The 20,084-nt window shown below is 41.8% G+C and overlaps 1 protein-coding gene across 12 annotated transcripts in view; it reads right to left on the bottom strand.

The window, feature by feature from the left end:
* Window positions 1–20,084, bottom strand: part of dst (dystonin) — a 197,924-nt gene that overhangs the window by 58,717 nt on the left and 119,123 nt on the right. For 10 of the 12 annotated variants that reach the window (XM_090213021.1, XM_090213020.1, XM_090213022.1 and 7 more), the window contains 10 exons: window positions 16,989–17,117; window positions 15,206–15,294; window positions 14,936–15,044; window positions 8,568–14,027; window positions 8,305–8,457; window positions 6,438–6,653; window positions 5,957–6,106; window positions 5,498–5,731; window positions 4,657–4,809; window positions 177–410 (listed from right to left, as the gene is read on the bottom strand). In XM_090213021.1, coding sequence (XP_090069147.1) covers window positions 177–410; window positions 4,657–4,809; window positions 5,498–5,731; window positions 5,957–6,106; window positions 6,438–6,653; window positions 8,305–8,457; window positions 8,568–14,027; window positions 14,936–15,044; window positions 15,206–15,294; window positions 16,989–17,117 — 6,927 coding nt within the window. The remainder of the gene's footprint in view (window positions 1–176; window positions 411–4,656; window positions 4,810–5,497; window positions 5,732–5,956; window positions 6,107–6,437; window positions 6,654–8,304; window positions 8,458–8,567; window positions 14,028–14,935; window positions 15,045–15,205; window positions 15,295–16,988; window positions 17,118–20,084) is intronic. The other 2 variants (XM_090213031.1, XM_090213032.1) reach the window with 1 other exon arrangement.

Here is a 20,084-nt window from a genome sequence, read left to right as displayed (position 1 = left end):
TAAATCGATGAGATCTATACATTTTGACATAGATATTTTAAGTAGGCAATCATCATGTCTTCAAGCGGATTCATCTTTTACTGTAAACTACCTACAATAGAAAGTTGAATTGTCACGATTCAGATCCAGACATATGGATAATGTTGAAGTATGCAAAATACAATATGTTTTACAACCTTCTCAGTCTCCTGTTTGATAGCAGTGGTCACAGACTTCTCCAGGTCTTTCCTTGACTCCTCGGCCCGTTGGTTGATAAGTTTGACCTTGCTCTTGGCGTCTTCCAGCTTGCTCTCGATGGCAATGATCTGATCTGGGTTCAGCTTAGACCGGTTCTCATCCAGGAACTTCTTGGAGCTACTGATGACTTCATTCAAGGCACTGCCATTGGTCAAGATGTCTTTCTGCAAGGCCTGGACATTTAACATTTAACAAACACAGATGCAGAAAACATAATAAAATAAATATTCATTTATAAATTAGTGAACCCATCAAACAAGATTCAGTATAATAGCAATACATTTGTAAAACAATGTGTATAACTGTTTATACCATGGTATTGTTGAGTACTTGTTTCTGATTGGCTTGAAGGGCATTCTAGAACGTGCATTATTTCCCTATAACACACGCTATATTTGCACTGTAGAATTCAATGGCTATAGTTCATTCGTACATGTTCTATGTTTGAGCTGCTTTTGAAACGATTGGCATTGTTGAATTCGATTTTCATAACGGCAAGCTAGGGCTGATAGTCTTGTGAAACATTTTGTGAAACATCACAGCACAGTAGAAAAATATATGGCAAATAGATATCAAAACTGGATGTTATTCACCGGTAGATGTGAGGGGTTGAGTGGAGCTGAATGTTGGGACTAAAAACAAACAAAAGATAGCTATTGTAAAATATACTGTGTCCGTAAAATGTACAGTACCAGTCAAACAGTTGGACACACCTACTCATTCAATGATTTTTCTTTATTTGTACTATTTTCTACATTGAAAACTATGAAATAACACATGGAATCATGTAGTAACCAAAAAAAAGTGTTCAACAAATCCAAATGTATTTTAGATGATAGATTCTTCAAAGTAGCCCACCTTTGCCTTGATGACAGTTCAAATCAAATGTTATAGGTCACATACACATGGTATCAGATGTTAATACGAGTGTAGCGAACGGCTTGTGCTTCTAGTTCCAACAATGCAGTGATATCTACCAAGTCGTCTAACAAATTCACAAGGACTACCTTATACACACAAATGTAAAGGAATGAATAAGAATATGTACATATAAATATATGGCTGATTTATTTAAGTGCCAGAGATTTGAGTCTGTATGTTGGCAGCAGCCTCTCTATGTTAGTGACGGCTGTTTAACAGTCTGATGGCCTTGAGGTAGAAGCTGTTTTCGAGTCTCTCGGTCCCTGCTTTGATGCACCTGTACTGACCTTGCCTTCTGGATGATAGTGGGGTGAACAGACTTGGGTGGTTGTTGTCCTTGATGATCTTTCTGGCCTTCCTGTGACATTGGGTGCTGTAGGTGTCCTGAAGGGAAGGTAGTTTGCCCCTGGTGGTGCATTGTGCAGACCGCACTACCCTCTGGAGAGCCTTGCGGTTGAGGGGGGTGCAGTTGCCGTACCAGGCAGTGATATCGACCGACAGGATGCTCTCGATTGTGCATCTGTAAAAGTTTCACCTGAAATACTTTTCCAGTCTTGAAGGAGTTCCTACATATGCTGAACACTTTTTGCCAGCTTTTCCTTTACTCTGCGGTCCAACTCATCCCAAACCATCTCAATAGGGTTGAGGTCAGGTGATTGTGGAGGCCAGGTCATCTGATGCAGCACTTCATCACTCTCCTTCTTGGTCAAATAGCCTTTACACTTACTGCTGTAGCCATATAGCCCTTACAGCCTGGAGGTGTGTTGGGTCATTGTCCTTTTAAAAAACACATGATCATCCTGTGGTTCATTGCCCCTAAGCTCAATTATATTCATTAATAACTTTAGTGAAGTGGGCAAACCTTTGTGATTTACAGCACCCTACTAGCGTGGAGGGACTGTAAGAAATACCTGGGCATTTCCTCCCAAATATGTTCTCACTCGCTTATAGTAGGCAGCCCAGACTTGCCAAAAGCCCTGAGGGATGCCAACTTTTCAGACCTATTTCATCAGAAAACCACTACACTGAAATCCTTTCAAGAGCTCTGCAGTGAATTCAATGTGCCAAGATATATATCTTCAAATTAGACATGTAATTTCCTCATTTACTTCCAAGAGGAGGTTTAGAACTCAGTTGAATGAAGTTGAAACCCTTCTTGACACAGCACAATCCATTAAAGGCAAAATATCTTACATCTATAGACTCCTTTCTGAGAAAGGAGGCTCCTCCTTTACTCCTTTGAAAATAATCTGGGGAAAGGACCTTGGTCTGACTATCAGTGATGAGTTCTGGGCGGAGGTTTGCGACAGGGTATACTGCTCCTCTACCAATGTAAAAAATGAAAGAATCTAATTACAAATTTTTGTACACATTTTATTACACTCCTTTGAGACTCCATAGAATGAAAACAGACATGTCTCCCAACTGTAAAATATGTACCTCTGAAAGTGGAACCTATATGCATGTATTTTGGAGCTGTAGAGAGATTGCCAGATTCTATACATACTGCTGCACAGAAAATACTAGATGTACAGTTTGATATGACCCCGTGTATCTATCTTCTTAATGCCCAGCAGGACTTTGTTCTTGATCCTGATAGAGAAAATGTTTTTTATGACTATCTTTGCTAAGAAATGTATTCTTCTATTGTGGGCCTCTAATACCTCTCCTACATTTAAAATGTGGATTGACCAGATTGTTGACTTTCTCCCTCTTGAAAAGCTCACTTATGACCTCCACAAGAGACAGCCCAAGTTTGATAGACTCTGGTCTCCACTAGTCAACTATATTTCAAATTGGACAGAGTGAATGGGGAGATACATTGTGTAAGGTGCTGTAAAATCAAAAAACAAATTATTTGCTCGTCGTCTCAGCGAAGGCTAGAAATAGCTAATAACAACCTTGATAGTGCTACTGCAATGTTTCATTTTTAATTGTTCTTTGTGTGTATGTGTATGTGTATGTACATGTACGTATGTGTGTGTGTATATTTATATGTATATGTGTGAATAAAAATAACAATTATTTTTTATTTTTTTTAAGCCTGTCACATCTGTGAATGTGGAATGTGTTGTGTTGGTTGATTTGAAAAACAAGAAAACTTAATAAAACTTTAAATTGAAAAAATAAACAAATGAAAGTCCCACTAAGCGCAAACCAGATGGGATGGCATATCGCTGCAGAATGCTGTGGTAGCCATGCTGGTTTAGTGCGCCTTGAATTCTAAAAAAATCACAGTCACCAGCAAAGCACCCCCACACCATCACATCTCCTCCTCCATGCTTCACGGTGGGAACCACACATGTGGAGATCATCCGTTCACCTACACCACGTCTCACAAAGACACGGTGGTTGGAACCAAAAATCTCACATTTGGACTCATCAGACCAAAGGACAGATTTACAGCGGTCTTTCTTGGCCCAAGCAAGTCTCTCCTTTTTATTGGTGTCCTTTAGTAGTAGTTTCTTTGCAGCAATTCGACCATGAAGGCCTGATTCACGCAGTCTCCTATGAACAGTTGACGATGAGATGTGTCTGTTACTTGAACTCTGTGAAGCATTTATTTGGGCTGCAATTTCTGAGGTTGGTAACTCTAATGAACTAATCCTCTACAGCAGAGGAGAACCAGCAAGCGTGAGAGCCAGTTTCATAATAGCGCTTGCTGGTTTTTGCGACTGAACTTAAAGAAACTTTCAAAGTTCTTGAAATTTCTCTGATTATTTGAGCTGTTCTTGCCATAATTTAGACTTGGTCTTTTACCAAAGGGTTGGTATACCTTCTGTATACCAACCCTACCTTGTCACAACACAACTGATTGGCTCAAAATAATTAAGAAGGAAAGAAATTCCACAAATGAACTTTTAACAAGGCACACTTGTTAATTGAAATGCATTCCAAGTGACTATCTCATGTAGCTGGTTGAGAGAATGCCAAGAGTGTGCAAAGCTGTCATCAATGCAAAGGGTGGCTATTTTGAAGAATCTCAAATATAAAATATATTTTGTTTTGTTTAACACTTTTTTGGTTATTACATGATTCCATATGTGTTATTTCATAGTTTTGATGTCTTCACTATTATTCTACAATGTAGAAAATAGTACAAATAAAGAAAAACTGTAATGAGTAGGTGTATCCAAACCTTTGACTGGTACTGTATATATATATATATTCCCATTCCCAGTGGCCATGGTAAAAAATGGATTATCAACTCGGGGCTCTATGCGTTCTTTAGAAAATAATGCACCTCCGTGGAAGGTCCGTTCCACTCAGCTAGCGCGTCGTGGAACACGCCTTCCACATTGTTCATTATTTTCCATAGAACGATCAGCCCCTCGACTTCGTCTCGGTCCTAACAACACCGTGCCAATATATCCTCCAAACACCGGCTTCTCTGGCATTATCACTTAAGTATACGATAAAAAAAGAAAAAAGACTAGCTGTACACTCTGAAGCTCAGATGCAATTGATTGACTAGTTAACCAGCATGTTTTACTGAACCTGATGCTCTTGCTGCACATGCTGCAGGTCTTCCACACTCGCTGCACCCTTGGTCTGCTGCTGATGGCCTATCAGACGGTTCTCTGTATTGGTCAGGTTGTCACACAGCTCCTGCAGCTTGTCTGAGAACACCTTCTGTTTCTCCTCCATGTACTGCACATATCAGAGATCAATGTTACTATGTTACACTCCACCCAACAGGTCTCAGTTTACACTACATGTTACGTACTAATCATACCGGACATTTATAGAAAGTCAACCCACTAGGACAATGGTCTGAGTATGCTGTAAACATGCTAGCCACACAACAAGCCAGATTTCTGACTTGGTAAAGAAGGAGGACGGGTCCAGTAGACAGCAATAGGACATTCACAAGTGTGTTAGTGCTGACTGAGGTTGGTGGGGCAAAACGCCCCCCACTGAAGATGCATTTTGAGTTTATCATCTGGTGTTTAGAGTTCAAAGGTGTCTTGAAGCCTGTGAAACATGAACACGACCAGGAGAAAGGTTAGCGTTTGGCAGTGGTCAAGCAGTGATCTTTGTGTTGTTAAAAGACAAATGCAATAGAGTAATTTCTAATTAAAACACATTCAAAGCACATCATTCTAAATCTTACTTAATGAATTCTAGTGCCATACAATATTATGTTATAGATATTCAGATATATAGATATTCAAAAATATATAGAAATACAATAATTAGTTTATATAATCATAAAAAACATAAACAACCACACTTCACTCTCATGCTCACCTCACTTCATAGTTTTCTCAACAAACTGAAAGCGACTCTTTCCAAGGTGCAATGGCCCTAATTGTAAAATAGTCTTTTGGGTCCAAACCTTCTGCTGACTCTCGTCCTCTCTGATCTCCAGATGACGTTCCAGGGTGCGTCTCTGTTTGGCCACCCTCTCCATCTGTTCCTTAAACGCCCTCTGGGTGGCGCTGAGAGATTTGAGGAGGTGCCTGCTCTGGGTCGGACTCAAGAACTGAGCGTGCTCTGAGATAAAGTACTGGATGTCAAACGCAGTGTCCTCCAGATGTCTGTGGGTCCCTGACAGATTAGTCTCCATGCCCTAGAAACACAGACAGAGGAGGTCATGGATGTGGAAGGAATCAATCAACACAACTCATTGGATGTTTAAATGTAATGCATACATGCAATGTGTATTACAATATATTGTGCCGTTCAAAGGAAAAACAACAAACTTTTATTTATTTTCATCCATATAACCTTCAAATACTGTGTTTGACAACTCTAGGTGAATAAGGAACATGGAGAATAAGGTATTAAAATATACCTTATTCTTTTGGATCATGTCTTTCACTGTGTCCACGTCAGATGTGTTCAGGATGTCGAGGTTGCAGGCCATCTCAGAGTTGTCATGAATACAGCCTGATAGTCTATCAAGGGTACTGAGGAGATCCTGGTATGTTGACTTCAACTGGGCCTGAAAAACACAATGAAGACTCACTGTATTTACGTCGTATTTACTGCAGTTCAGTAACACAACTTCCTACAGATGTAGGATCTTAATTTGATCACCCTGTTGCAGGAGAACTTTCCTGCAATGCAGGACATTTAAAACTTGTAGTATATTTGAGGTTTACAAAGGCTTCTGGTCGAAAAATGTATCAACCACCTCAAAAATATCCATTAACTATAATCTACAAAATAATTCACATTTCCTGTTGCTGCATGATTATTTTCCTGCTGTGGCAAACTGGCTCAAACTAAGATCCTACATGTGTATATCCAAACAATGAGAAACAAACACTGACCTTTCCTGTATCAATAGCCTGCCTTAGAACATAATTATTTTCTGCAGACATCTGGCAAACGTCTGCAAAAACTGGCTGCAACTCTCGAAAGGCTGAAGCCAGATCTTGGTGGATATGCGTGGGAACAAGCTCACTGGCAGACTTTAACAGCTGCTTGGTTATGTCCAGATCTCTGGTCAGAAAGCCAGCCAGTGTAGAGAGATGTGCTTCCAACGACTAGAAACAGAGTGAATTTAGTCAGAAAATAGGAAAGTGACATGTAAGAAGTGGGTGAATATTGAGACAGATGCTCAATGCAAGGAGGAGAAACTTAGAAACAGAAATAAAGAGAGAAATTGAAGTGGCTAGAAAGTACCCGTAGGTTGCATATTCTTTCACTGAGGGAGAGGTCTGATTGTGTATTCAAGCATACAGCTGAAGTCAGAAGTTTACATACACCTTAGCATTCAACATTCAAACACAGGTTTTCAAAATTCCTGACATTTAATCCTAGTAAAAATGTCCTGTCTTAGATCAGTTAGGATCACCACTTTATTTAAAAAATGTCAAATGTCAGAATAATAGTAGAGAGAATGATTTATTTCAGCTTTTATTTCTTTCATCACATTCCCAGTGGGTGAAAAGTTCACACACATTCAATTAGTATTTGGTAGCATTGCCTTTAAATTGTTTAACTTGGGTCGAACGTTTCAGGTAGCCTTCCACAAGCTTCCCACAATAAGTTGGGTGAATTTTGGCCCATTCCTCCTGACAGAGCTGGTGTAACTGAGTCAGGTTTGTAGGCCTCCTTGCTCAAACACACTTTTTCAGTTCTGCCCACACATTTTCTATAGGATTGAGGTCAGGGCTTTGTGATGGCCACCCCCGTGCCACCCCCGTGCTTCACGGTTGGGATGGTGTTCTTCGGCTTGCAAGCCTCCCCTTTTTCCTCCAAACATAACAATGATCATTATGGCCAAACATACCTATTTTTGTTTCATCAGACCAGAGGACATTTCTCCAGAAAGTATGATCTTTGTCTCCATGTGCAGTTACCAACCGTAGTCTGTTTTTTTATGGTGGTTTTGGAGCAGTGGCTTCTTTTGTGCTGACCGGCCTTTCAGGTTATGTCGATATTTGACTCGTTTTACTGTGGATATAGATACTTTTGTACCTGATTCCTCCAGAATCTTCACAAGGTCCTTTGCTGTTGTTCTGGGATTGATCTGCACTTTTCACACCAAAGTACGTTCATCTCTAGGAGACAGAATGCATCTCCTTCCTGAGCGGTATGATGGCTGTGCTGTCTCATGGTGTTTATACTTGCGTACTATTGTTTGTTACAGATGAACATGGTACCTTCAGGTGTTTGGAAATTGCTCCCAAGAATGAACCAGACTTGTGGAGGTCCACAATTATTTTTCTGGGGTCTTGGCTGATTTCTTTTCATTTTCCCATGATGTCAAGCAAAGAGGCACTGAGTTTGAAGGTAGGCCTTGAAATACGTCTACAGGTACACCTCCAATTTACTCAAATGATGTCAATTAGACTATCAGAAGCTTCTAAAGCCATGACATCATTTTCTGGAATTTTCCAAGCTGTTTAAAGGCACAGTCAACTTAATGTATGTAAACTTCTGACCCACTGGAATTGTGATACAGTGAATTATAAGTGAAATAATCTGTCTGTAAACAATTGTTGGAAAAATTGCACAAAGTAGATGTCCTAACCGACTTGCCAAAACTATAGTTTGTTGACAAGAAATGTGTGGAGTGGTTGAAAAACATGTTTTAGTGACTCCAACCTAAGTGTATGTAAACTTACGACTTGAACTTTATGTATAGTATTTTTGCTAAACTTTTATTACATTGTGTATGTGATAACAAACCTGAGATTCATCCAGATGACTGTGTAGCTCCTCCATATTGTTACTCAGAGAGCCCTGCTGGGATGACAGGACATTCATGATCTCCTCTAGAACATCTGCATGATCCTGAAGTCTGCCCACACACTCCAGATAATCCTGGGTGGAGTACTGTTGCTGGAAATACATAATATTCATGAATAATACATAATCAATACATAATATGTCATATAAATTAAGAATAGTTATTTTCTAGGCATTTATATGTGTTTCGAACATTAACTTACCCTGACTTTAGATTGAACTGCTTCAGCATTGCCTGTGTCTGAAATGGTTTCAACCTCTGTAGATTGACATAGGTCAGGAGCTTCCATGGGATCTGCCACGGCACCTTCAGCCTCATCTGATGAGCCCTCCTCCTGGAGGATCTCCAGGTTGTGTGGCCTGTCCTTGTGAGGAGCACCGCCCAGAATACTGCTCAAGGTTCCTATCACATCTCTGAGCATGGCAGGGTCTTGGCTTGAGGATACACTTTGAAGAACCTGTAGAAGCCGAGACTGAATCTGGGTCACATCAGATGGAGGGGTTTCTTCATGGAGGGGTTCCCTTTCCTCTTCCGCCGGACTAGTTTTACCTGAACGGAGAGGCTCCTGCTTCAACAGATCCCTGAGGAGATCTGGGCTACTACTTATCATAAGCCCAGGCGCTGCATCTGTCTCCTCATCAAAACCTCTTCCATGGGACTGTGGATTGTCCTGTATCAGGTTGATGATGTCCTCCACTGCTTGGGTCTCAGCCTTTTGCAAGTCATCGACATCTGCCCCCTCCACTCTCATTCTCACCAGCTCATCTAAACCATTCCTTAGAGCAGTATAGATCGCCAACGCAGGTGGTGGGACACTATCATGTGTCATGGAGTCTGGTGGAACATCAACAGTCATCAGATGGGGATGATTCCCATCAGCACCACATTGATTCTGCCTACATGTAAGTTCTGATCCGAGGCCAGGCTTTACCGGATGCCCTGAGGTCATTTCTGACGTTGAGGGTGTATTGGAGTGAGAGTCTGGTTGAGCATTAGTGGCCATCGGCTGGGGATGATTCTCAACAGAACCACATTCATCTTGTTTAACATCTGATCTCATACCTGGCTCTTTTGCCTTTGATGGATTCCCTGGGGTCATTGTTGATGCTGACAACAAACTTGTATCGTTGCTACTTGTCTGTCCTGTCTGTGATGTCGCTTGATCAGTAATCTGTGAGAGACCATCATCAGATGAGCCTTCTTGTCTCCCTGGTTTGCTGTCACCACTCCTGCTTGATTCAACCCTGTCATTAGCTTTAGCTTCAACATTAGCGTTTGAATTTGGCAGGCGTTTATCAGTCAGTGTCGGATCAGGGGTGATTGTGCTAGATATCTCTTTAATGGGAGCAGTTTCTAACTGCGCTTGATCACCTATATCGTAGCTGTCTTTATTGTCATTGCCTGATTTTATGCTATGTACACTGGATACAATAGCTAAATCAGATAAGTTTGTCAACTGCAATGGAGTCTTTTTCTGAACGGTGGGGTTACTATGACTATGCCCGCTTTGAGAGGATATGGGCTCGATTTCGCCACCAACAGTGTTAAACAATGAAACTCCATCACCATTTATTACAGTTTTATCCCCACTGATACCCACATCTCCGGACACTGTGCTTGTTACATCGCCAGACAAATCTCTTGGTGATGAGCTATCTATTCTCCGGTCTGACTCCTTCACTAGCTGGCTGGCTGGCGCCTGAACAGTGTTCTCCATTTTCCTTTCATCAGACAACAGATCACTATGTGATGAGCAGGACACGCCAGAGTCACTCTGAACAGGACAAACAGTCTGGTCCCCCACTATCTCACGGTATCCTGCTCCCAGCTGCCCATCACCCGGAGTGAAGCCCACCGCCTCACAGGACATATCAGTGTCTCTCCTCAGAGAACTGCTACCGTCTTCCTCTGTCTGTCTCAATTCCTCAGTCTGGCGCTGAGGTGCTCCACTATCTCCACTATCTCCACTATCGCTCAAACTGAGAGAGTTTGATCTGTTTGACAAAATGTCATTTTGGATGGAATTTCTAGACCCGGGGACAATGTCTGACAGTGGACTAGTGGGGGAATGTGAGGCACTATCTTCCCTTAATGAAGATGTTGTTTCAAGTTCATGGATGACACGTCCCTCTGTTACCTGATCTGACAGGATAGGTGATATGATCTGTCTACATACAGGCCCATGACTAATGGTGAATGAAGGTAGTAAGGCCTTCTGTGAATCGCAGTTCTGTTCTTTGCTTCCTTCTGCGTACAAATCTTCCTGTGCATGTCCATCCCTATTCTCTATCCATTCTTCCTCATCAGAGTCATCAAGAACCAAAACCGACAGCTTTTTGTCTGTTTGATGCTGCCGTAAATTCTCAGCCTCACAGCCAGGTGTCACTGGATATGTGGGACGTTGTGGGGAACCTTGTGCAACTGAGGTCAAGGGCAGGCCTGTGTCTTTTCCTGAGCACAAAGTAGAGCTTTTCAGTACTGTTTGTGTGGCTGAACTTCCATTGAAAGTCCCTTTAGGTTGATTATCTGAAGCAATATCTGTTTCTGAATCCATTTTAAATGGTGTTGGGCTTGTGCTCATTGTGTTGGTTTGATAGATTCTGTCAGACACAAACCCCATTTCAAAGGGAGGCTGCCTGGTATTTTTTTCAGAGTCAATAGATATGGGTGATTTGTCTCTGAAACCGTGTGCTACCTCCATTGTGGAATGTTGTGCATTGTTTTCAGAGCTAGAATATTCCTTTTGTGCTGGAATCCTTTTGGAATCTGGTGCAGCTGAGGGGAAACTCCTGTCTGCGTCATTCACTGAGCACAATAGTGGGTGGGTTGACCTTTCCAAAATGATTTGTGTGGCTGACCCTTCATTGAAAGTGAAAGCCTCTTGTGGTTGATTATCTGAAGTTATATGTGAGGTTTCTACATCAATTTCAAAGGGTACTATACTTGTGTTGTTTATCTTCTTCTTCTTCGAAACAATTGCTTCAGAATCAGACTGCTGGATAGTCTTTTCAGAATCAACTGTGCAGAATCTAGGAGTTGAGCTTTCCAAAATGGTTTGTGTGGCTGAAACTCCATTGGCTGTATCTTTTGGTTGATTATCTGAATAAGTTTCCGAGGTGACTAAATCAATTTCAGTTAGCGCTGGGCTCGTACGGGTATTTTTACAAGAGCTAACCTCTACAGATGCTTCCTCTGTGAGGCCTTTTGCCACCACCTTTTTAGAATCCTTGGCACCTGATGTCAGGCGCATGTCTGTGTCATTCACAAAGCACAATCTAGGAGGAGCTGAGCTTTCCAAAACAGTTCCTGAAGCTGAAACTCCATTGACGGTCTCTTGCGGTTGATAATCTGAAGGTATTTCTGAAGTTTCTACACCAATTTCAAATGATGATGGGTTTGTACTGTGTCTGGTCTTCTGATAGGCGCTATTAGACAAAACGTTGTCTTTAGAATCAGGTTGTCTGGCATTCTTTTCAGAATGAACAGCTACAGATGCTTCGTCTGTGACGCGTTGTGCTAGCAAGCTAATGTCTTTGCCACTCACTGAGCGTGATTTAGTACGGGTTGAGCTTTCCGACATGGCGTGTGTGGCTGATTCTCCTATTGATTGATTATATAAAGCTTTATCTGAGGTTTCTAAACCAATTTCAAAGGGTGATGGGCCATCAGACAAAACAGAATCATGCTGTCTGGTATTCTTAACAGAGCTATGAAACTTCTCTGTGAACTCGTGTGCTATCATCATTTTGCAATCCAGTGCACCTGAGGGCAAGCTCGTGTCTGTGGAAGGAGTTTGTGTGGCTGAACTTCCAGTGAAAGTCTCTTTTGATTGATTATCTGAGGATTCTACATCTATTCCAATGGGTGCTTGACTTATACTGCTTGTGTTCTTTTGATAGATGCTAATGTCAGAATCAGGCAGTGTGGTATTGTTTACACAGTCAATAGCTGAAGGAAATTCCTCTGTTCCATCATGTGCTACCACCTTTACCACATTATTAGAAAATGCTTGATTGTCAGATTGCTTATAATCTGACTCCTCCTCCTTGAAGAAATTTGAAGCACGATGGTCTTTCATTGTTCCATCTGTTTCCTCGTTAATGTGCAAATATCCAAAATCCTCAGTATTGCTATCAAAGGACATCTCTGAATCTTCAGAAATGTCTTCTTTCAATGAAATGTCCTCAAAAGTGGCATTGCCAGGTCCAGTGTTGTATACCTGGTTTTCAGTTGTCTCTACTGAAATGTCAACTAAAAGTTCTGCCATTTTAGTCAACTGTCCATCGAATATTAAAAGCCTTTGTCCTGATTTTGGATCCATGTAACTATTCATTGTGAGGTATGAGATAAATAACTGTTTTGCCTCGATGGAAGATGGGGTATTTATGTTCTCATCATCAATCTCATTATCATCTGTACTGCGATGGGATCCTCCAATCTGAAGCTCTCTCAACATCAGCCAGTTCGAAAATCTGTCATTAAGGTCATCAACATCAGGAAAAACATCTGGTATTTCAATGGTTTTCAATACCTCTGCTGTGTGTACATCAATGAAACCATTTTGAGTAGCAGAGTTAATATCCACTACCTCTGAGTATTCTGGTATGTAAAGGGATGCTATTTTCTGTCTATTGCCGAGCAGTTTGAATGCAAGCTGACTGGTGATGATTTCATGCCGCAGAGAGGTGGAAACTGTCAAGATTTCACCAGAGTGAGGCCATAAAAGTCCCATGAGCCCCTTCTGTTTCTCCAGCACCAAGAGTGCACTGCTAAAGCTCATCAAATCACACTGAACAGCCTCATCCACCGTTAGCCTTTTGCCATTCTGAGGGTTCACTATGCCTCCATTTTGGGCCTGCTGGCTCAGTATCCCACTGGCAGTGTCTTGATCGATCAAGCCCTCTGACAGGGCTTGCTCTACGGTGAGCTTACGGCCTGTTTTGGGGTCGGAGATACCGCCTGCAAACAGCTGAGCACCCAGCAGCCTCAACGTGGTCTCTCTGTCAATCAACCCCTCATGAACCGCCCTAAGTACACTCATCTCCCTTCCGGATGTCAACTCTATGCTCCCATTGTGGCTCTTCTTCACCGGCAGCAGTCGCAGTCCAGTCTCCTCATCAACCACGCTCCTCTGCACCAGCTGGGTGAGCGAAACCTTCTCTGCCGTGCCGGGGTTGATCAGGTCCTTACATGTGTTCTGTCTCTCCAGGAGCTTGACATACAGAGGTGCAGGGATCAGGCCAAACTGAAAGGCCCTCTCCAGGGTCAGTACATCACCTGTGTAGGACACCCTCAACCCACCTGTAGCCAGCTGGATCTCTATAACCTTTATGGCGAGGCGCTCAGAGACGGTCCCCTCTCTAAGAGCTGCCATCACAGGGAGAGGTTCTGAAGAGAACGGAGGGCTCAGGATGCTCCGATTGGCTTCGTTGAGCTCTCTGAGCTGCTTCCAGGTGGCCTCGTCAATGAGGTTGTGATGGTAAGCTTCGTCCAGCTCCAGATACATCCTGAACTGAGGCAGAACGAGGCCAGAGGTGATGAGCTGAGCCTCCAGGAGACTGAGCCCAGTGGTATGGTCGATCATGCCGCTCTGGACAGAGCTAAACACAGAGTAGACCTCTATACTTCCCACTTCGAGAACACCTTCAATGGTCTGAAACTCCTGTGGAAACATTAGTTAAGCATTATGAGTAGACATATTCTCCATCAAATTTCAAAATCCAAAATGTTATGACAAAAATCGTATTGTTTATTTATAATTTACATTATTGTTGAGAAATTGCCAGACTAATTAAATTCACACTGTATTCTAAAGCAAGGTGAAACATGTACTCACCCCTCAGACAGGCATTTGAATGTTAACAGTTCATACGCAACAGTGCAAGGCTGTGTCAGTGTGATTCAACAGCAAGAAGAAGTGGATAATCTAAAAGCTGGCATGCATCTGTGAACAGAATATTCACTATCTTGCAAAACAAGAGACCAAGTTAGACACGACACATCAAGGCTGTTATATTTGGTTGTTGGTGACCACCTGTAAGAATGAAAAGGAGATCAGCAAAGCTTGGTTTCAATGATGGCTGTGAAAAGTCATAATGAGGCTGGGAGACATGAAACACTAATGTTCCTAGACCTAGAAGCATGTTTACAGCATACTCAGTTTCAAAAAACACATTTCCCTACTCTCGAGAAATCTACTTTCCCTCACTTTGTTCACAAGTAAATACAGTGGTTTTAAGATGACAATGAATGAAGCACAAGAGAAAACCATGCTAGAGCCCATATAGGAAACAGGGTTAGTCATGCAGTTGAACAGTAGATGGCATTGTTTGTGCATAATTTCTCACACCACACTGTAAACGCCAATCCAGTGTTTCAGAAGCCCTGTTTATACCTGCCGTTAACATGTGTCCTACGTCCTAAGCTTGTCCTGATCATGTCTGTTTACACTTATAAGATCTAATTACAATCATATCTAAAAATGTAGGCAGAACATAGACAAGATCAGGACAAAGGTAGCATGTTATAACCAGGTATAAACAGGGCTAGAGATGAAGTCCAGTATCTAACCTGCTCGGCAGATGGTGTCTGATCAGAACACTGCTGGGTGAGATCACTGTAGGCTTGATGGAGGGATTTCAGCTGCTCCTTTGCTTCCAGCTTCTCTTCTTCGGTCATCCTGCAAATCAGGACATCAGAGACATTTACGTTCTCTTATCATTACAATATCATTCAATAATTTAAGGCACATGAAATATTGCATTATTTACAGTGCACAGAGGCATGTACAAAAGTCAGCCTTAAAAAAACTCTAATATATGTAATGATAATTCAACTCACTTATCACTGTGTTTACTTAGCATAAGCTGTGTAGTCCTCAGTGCTTCTGCAATTTTCTCTTTTTGTGTTACCATCTCTTCCATTGAAACCTGAAATAACAATGGGTATACCTTATGAATACATCTTACTGATGTTGACTCTCATCCCTTGATATGCCAATTTGTAGCATAATATTAGTCACAATAATATACACTGACGTTTCACAAAATGTATTTAATTGGGTTTTGTGCTGTATATTAAACTCAGATATCCACTTCCTGATTTTCATTCATTGGATTTGCACATACATGTTTCTTTGACTTTGACTTCATATCTCTTAAAAAACCTAAGTGGGAGGAGTTCTTCCTGACTACGTGAACCTGGCCAGGAGAAACTAGGTCATAGCAAGTCAGACTAGAGCCATGACTTTTTCCAGGCCAGGCCAAAAAGAAAATGTACCCTGATCAAAATATGATAATTTTCTCAGAGTAACTGTGCATCCACTATGTATTGCTTTTCAATGTAAAGTTCATTGAATAAAATTAAGCAGAAAAATGAATTTTCATTTGAATCCATAAAAAAAAAAATGTTATGCTGCAAAATGTTCAGTACATTTTTAAGGAGTAGGGTGTGTTTGTAATCACGTTATATGGAAATACAGGAATGCTTGTGCAACTGTGTTGGTTCTATTATTATGGTTATAACTACAGGAGGGTGAGGAATCGCAAGGATGGCAGAGACCAGGGGATAATGATTCAAACTTGGGTCAAATTCATTTCTGCTCATTGGAATTGATCACAACTTTTATTTGTAATAGGGTAAAGACATAATAAGAAACTATTAAAAGCATTGTGTTTATTAGAACTATGCACATACAGTAACAGTGAAAGGTTGTGTGACTTTTTGCTCTTTATTGCATATTCTTGAGATTGAGCACGGCCATTAGTATATAAAATACACACAGAATTGTGGGCATGATGATATACTGTATACAACTACAATATGTGTACAACAAAAAGACAGGAGATGAAACTGTAAAGTACATATGTAGGATCTTCATTTTATCAGTCTTTTGTTGCTGAGAATTTTCCTGCACAGCAGGAAATTTAAACTTGTAGTGTATTTAAGCTTTTAAAAGGCTTCTAAAGTTTGTAGTTTCCACCTTAAAATGCTGAACTTGGGCCTCACAATTGGTGCAGTGGTCTAAAGCACTCGCAACGCTAGCTGTGCCACTAGAGATTCTGGGTTCGATTCCAGGCTCTGTCGCAGCCGGCCGTGACCGGGAGACACATGGGTCGGCGTACAATTGGCCCAGTGTGATTAGGGGAGGGTTTGGCTGGCAGGGATGTCCTTGTCCCATTGCACACTAGTGATTCCTGTGGCGGGCTGGGTGCACTGCATGCTGACACAGTCGCCAGGTGTACGGTGTTTCCTCCGACACATTGGTGCGGCTGGCTTCTGGGTTAAGTGGGTGTTGTTTCTTGAAGCATTGTGGCTTGATTGTGTTTCGGGGACGCAGGGCTGTCAACCTTCGCATCTCCTGAGTCCGTACGGGAGTTGAAGCGATGAGACAAGACTGTAACTACCAATTGGATCCCACAAAAAGGGGGAAAAATATTTTTTCAAAATGCCTAACTTGATTTTCCCTAACAAAAAATGTATCAATCCCAACAAAAAATGTCCATTAATTATAATCCAATTCACATTTCCTGTTGCTGCAGGATTTTTTCCTGCTATAGCAAGCAGGCTCAAATGAATGTCCTACATCAGTAACAGTAAATGCATGTTTGCACACAGTATTTACCTGAGGCTTACTAGAGGCCTCTGTGCTGGCTTTACCATCTTTGTTCTGGCCCGGTTTCACACTGGACATCCAATTCAATAGCTTGCTTACTTTATCACCATGCTCTTTCTTCTCCTCATCAACAGACCTCTAAGATTTGAGGAAAGAATTTCAAAAAGGCTGTTAGGGTCAGAGTTGGTCTTGTATGAAAACAGGAAATGTGGTTATGCAGACATTCAACAACAAAGAAACCTCTAGGGAGAACCCCAAGCCATTTTTCTGACCTCTATTTGGACCATGGGGGATGCAAAATTCCAGAAATGTTCAATAAATTCCCTGGTTTTCCCAAAATCCCGGTTGGAGGTCTTCCCGGAATCAGGAGAGAATAAGCAGGAAATCTGTCATTCTCAAAAAGGATTTCTGGAAAACCAGGAAATGCATTGCAAGTTCACGGAATTGTGCAACCCTACTTACAACTGACAAATCAGGGTTTGATTGATGACGTTTATTGCCATGTGGATCATGATGTTTATGTTTTATGACAGATGGCGGTAAAAGCATTTAATTGTTTATTCATTGACGTGAAATATGTCTAAAAGAAAAACACAGGTACATAACATAAACATATTAAAATATCAAATTGAACAATTACACATCATGCTAAAAGCAATTATTCATGTCTGACTTAATCAACTCCATATTGGTAATTATATTAACATTCTACATTACTCCAAGTCAAAGACAATTAACATGTAATTAATGATTCTTATTTTAAGGGTAGGAAGTACTAGATTTTATTCATTTCAGTGAATATTTTATTGAGTCAGGCTTTGCTTCATCAATCAAATATCCAGTTTTCCCTATTTACAAACCATGGAGAATCAAATACTGTTCACTCAAATGTGGTGATAGTTCCAAATATATTGGAAAGACGGCTTAGCCCCGACACTAAGAGCCTTTGTTGCCTCCAGTAGCCTGAGCCCAGTGTGACCGTCAAAGACACCCTTTAACAGAGCATCCATGAAAGACATTTTCCTCTTCGTCTTTGGGCAGGTGAGGCTTTTAGGGTGAGACTTCTCATCTTTCAGGAATGAGGCAGTGGCTTTGTCAACCAGGCTACTCTGAACAGCTTCATCCAGTGAGATTCTATCATGGGTCTCTGGGTTGATCAGTCCACCAGTCAGGACTTGGAATTCCAGGCATCGAAGGCCAATGTCTTTGGGAAACAGATTCTCCTGAATAGCCTGAGCTACACTCAAGGTCTTTGCTGTCTGGGGATGGATGATGCCATAGTAGGCTTGCTCGGACTGTTGAAGCTGGCGGGCAAATGTCTCGTCCAAGAGACCTCTATGCAGAGCTTCGGTGACTGGGGCTTTCTCCCCAGAAGCAGGATCACAGATTCCCCCGGTACAAGCTTGGGCCTCCAGCAGCCTCAGCGCAGTGAGTCTATCGATTAGGTTCTGCTGATGTCCCTGCAGAATGGTCACCCTCCTCTTCTGAGTGACATCCCACAGACCAGCCACCGGACTGTTAGCGTCCTGAACAACGACCATCCTGGAAAGGATAAGGTCTGCCAGCTCGTAGATGCTGATGAGGCCACTCCGATAGCTTACCAGTTCTGCAATTTCAAGGAACTTTAGATCTAGGGCAGTTTCGATGCAAAGCTGCCGTCCACTTTTGAGATCTGTGATGATGTGTAAATGGCTTCCGTTGACATCGACAGTGGACTTTTCCTGCCACTCACTGTCCTGCTGAGAGAGAAAAAGATAGGTCCGCTTATCTATGTGGTTGCCCTTAAAGGCTTGATATGGGGACCTTTCCAGACCAAGAGCACTGTTGATGACTGATAATCTGTGAGAACTAGAAAAGGAAAAACTGGAGAGATTCTTCTCACCAAAAGGTAGGAGATAGACACCCCCATCTGTGTCATACAGACACTTTTTCAACAGTTCACAGTAGTAGGTCTTCTGTCCTGAATCAGGGTTGTGGAAGCCCTTGGGGTTTCTGACCGGGTCATAGAGATTCTGTAGGGTAGCTTTGTTCAAGAGACCCTGATCAACTGCCACATTAACGGGCACCCTAACACCAAGAACTGGGTGAACTAATCCTCCAGTTGCTATCTGGGCCTCAATGATCTTCTTCCCTTTATGCCTGTCGATAATCCTTTCTTCCATGGCCTGATATACAGACAGTGTTTTAGTGCCGTGGACATAGCCAGTGGCTGCCTTTTCGGCATCCAAGAGTTTGTCTTTCAAATTTAACCCAACAATGCCCATCTCCAAAGCAGCTTGAACCGAGAGGGTTTGTCCAGTTGAAGGATCGATAATACAGCCAGTTGCAGCCTGTGCTTCCATATACTCAATAGCATACGTCTTAGCTAAAAGGCCTTGATCTGCAGCCTCCAAGAAGGATATCTTTTTCTTGCTAGACTCCAAGTAGACTCCGGCAATAGCAGTGGGTTTGTCGATGAACTGAGCGAGTGATGCTTGGACCTCTTCTAATGTGACAAGGCCAGTTTCTAACTTCTGTAATGTGTCTCTATCCAACAGCTTGGTGTTGATCAACTTCCTGATACTGATGCTGCCTCTGAGTCCTTGGAGCTTTGGGGAAAATCGTAGGGAAGTTGTCTCACTCTCAGAATGAGATGCTTTGGACGACAGGTCTTTGACATTATGTGAGCTTGTGCTCGTGGTGCTTGAAGTAACATGTTGACCTTTCCCTGCCTGACCCTCCAGAGACACTAACCGTTTTGTTATTGCCATCGCTTCCGTTTTTTTACTCTGGTTCTTGGCAATCAAATTTTGTGTGTGTTTTTGTTGGACTGCTGGAGTCTGGACAGTGAAATAATTTGCAGTTTTCATCAATGTTTGATCCTGTAAACTACTATGATTGCTGACTATTTCCCTTTTGCCTCCATTCACTCTTTGCAGCTCTTCTAGCACTTTGTGTTTCTCCGTTGTTGCTATCTGTTGGCATAAGATTTAAATAATCATTAGATATAGTAAATACTGTACCTTGAGATAATTTCTCTATGCACATTGAGCATGTGAAAGTGAAATATTATTATACATTTTACATACAAATATGAATATTTAATTTCAAGTGTGTCTTGTTTAT

Source organism: Oncorhynchus mykiss, chromosome 20 (genome assembly GCF_057628025.1).
Source record: "Oncorhynchus mykiss isolate SJ-2025 chromosome 20, ASM5762802v1, whole genome shotgun sequence".
In the NCBI taxonomy this organism is placed as follows: Eukaryota; Metazoa; Chordata; class Actinopteri; order Salmoniformes; family Salmonidae; genus Oncorhynchus; species Oncorhynchus mykiss.
Note: the sequence above shows the minus strand (reverse complement) of the source record. Positions and strands in the feature narration are given on the sequence as shown.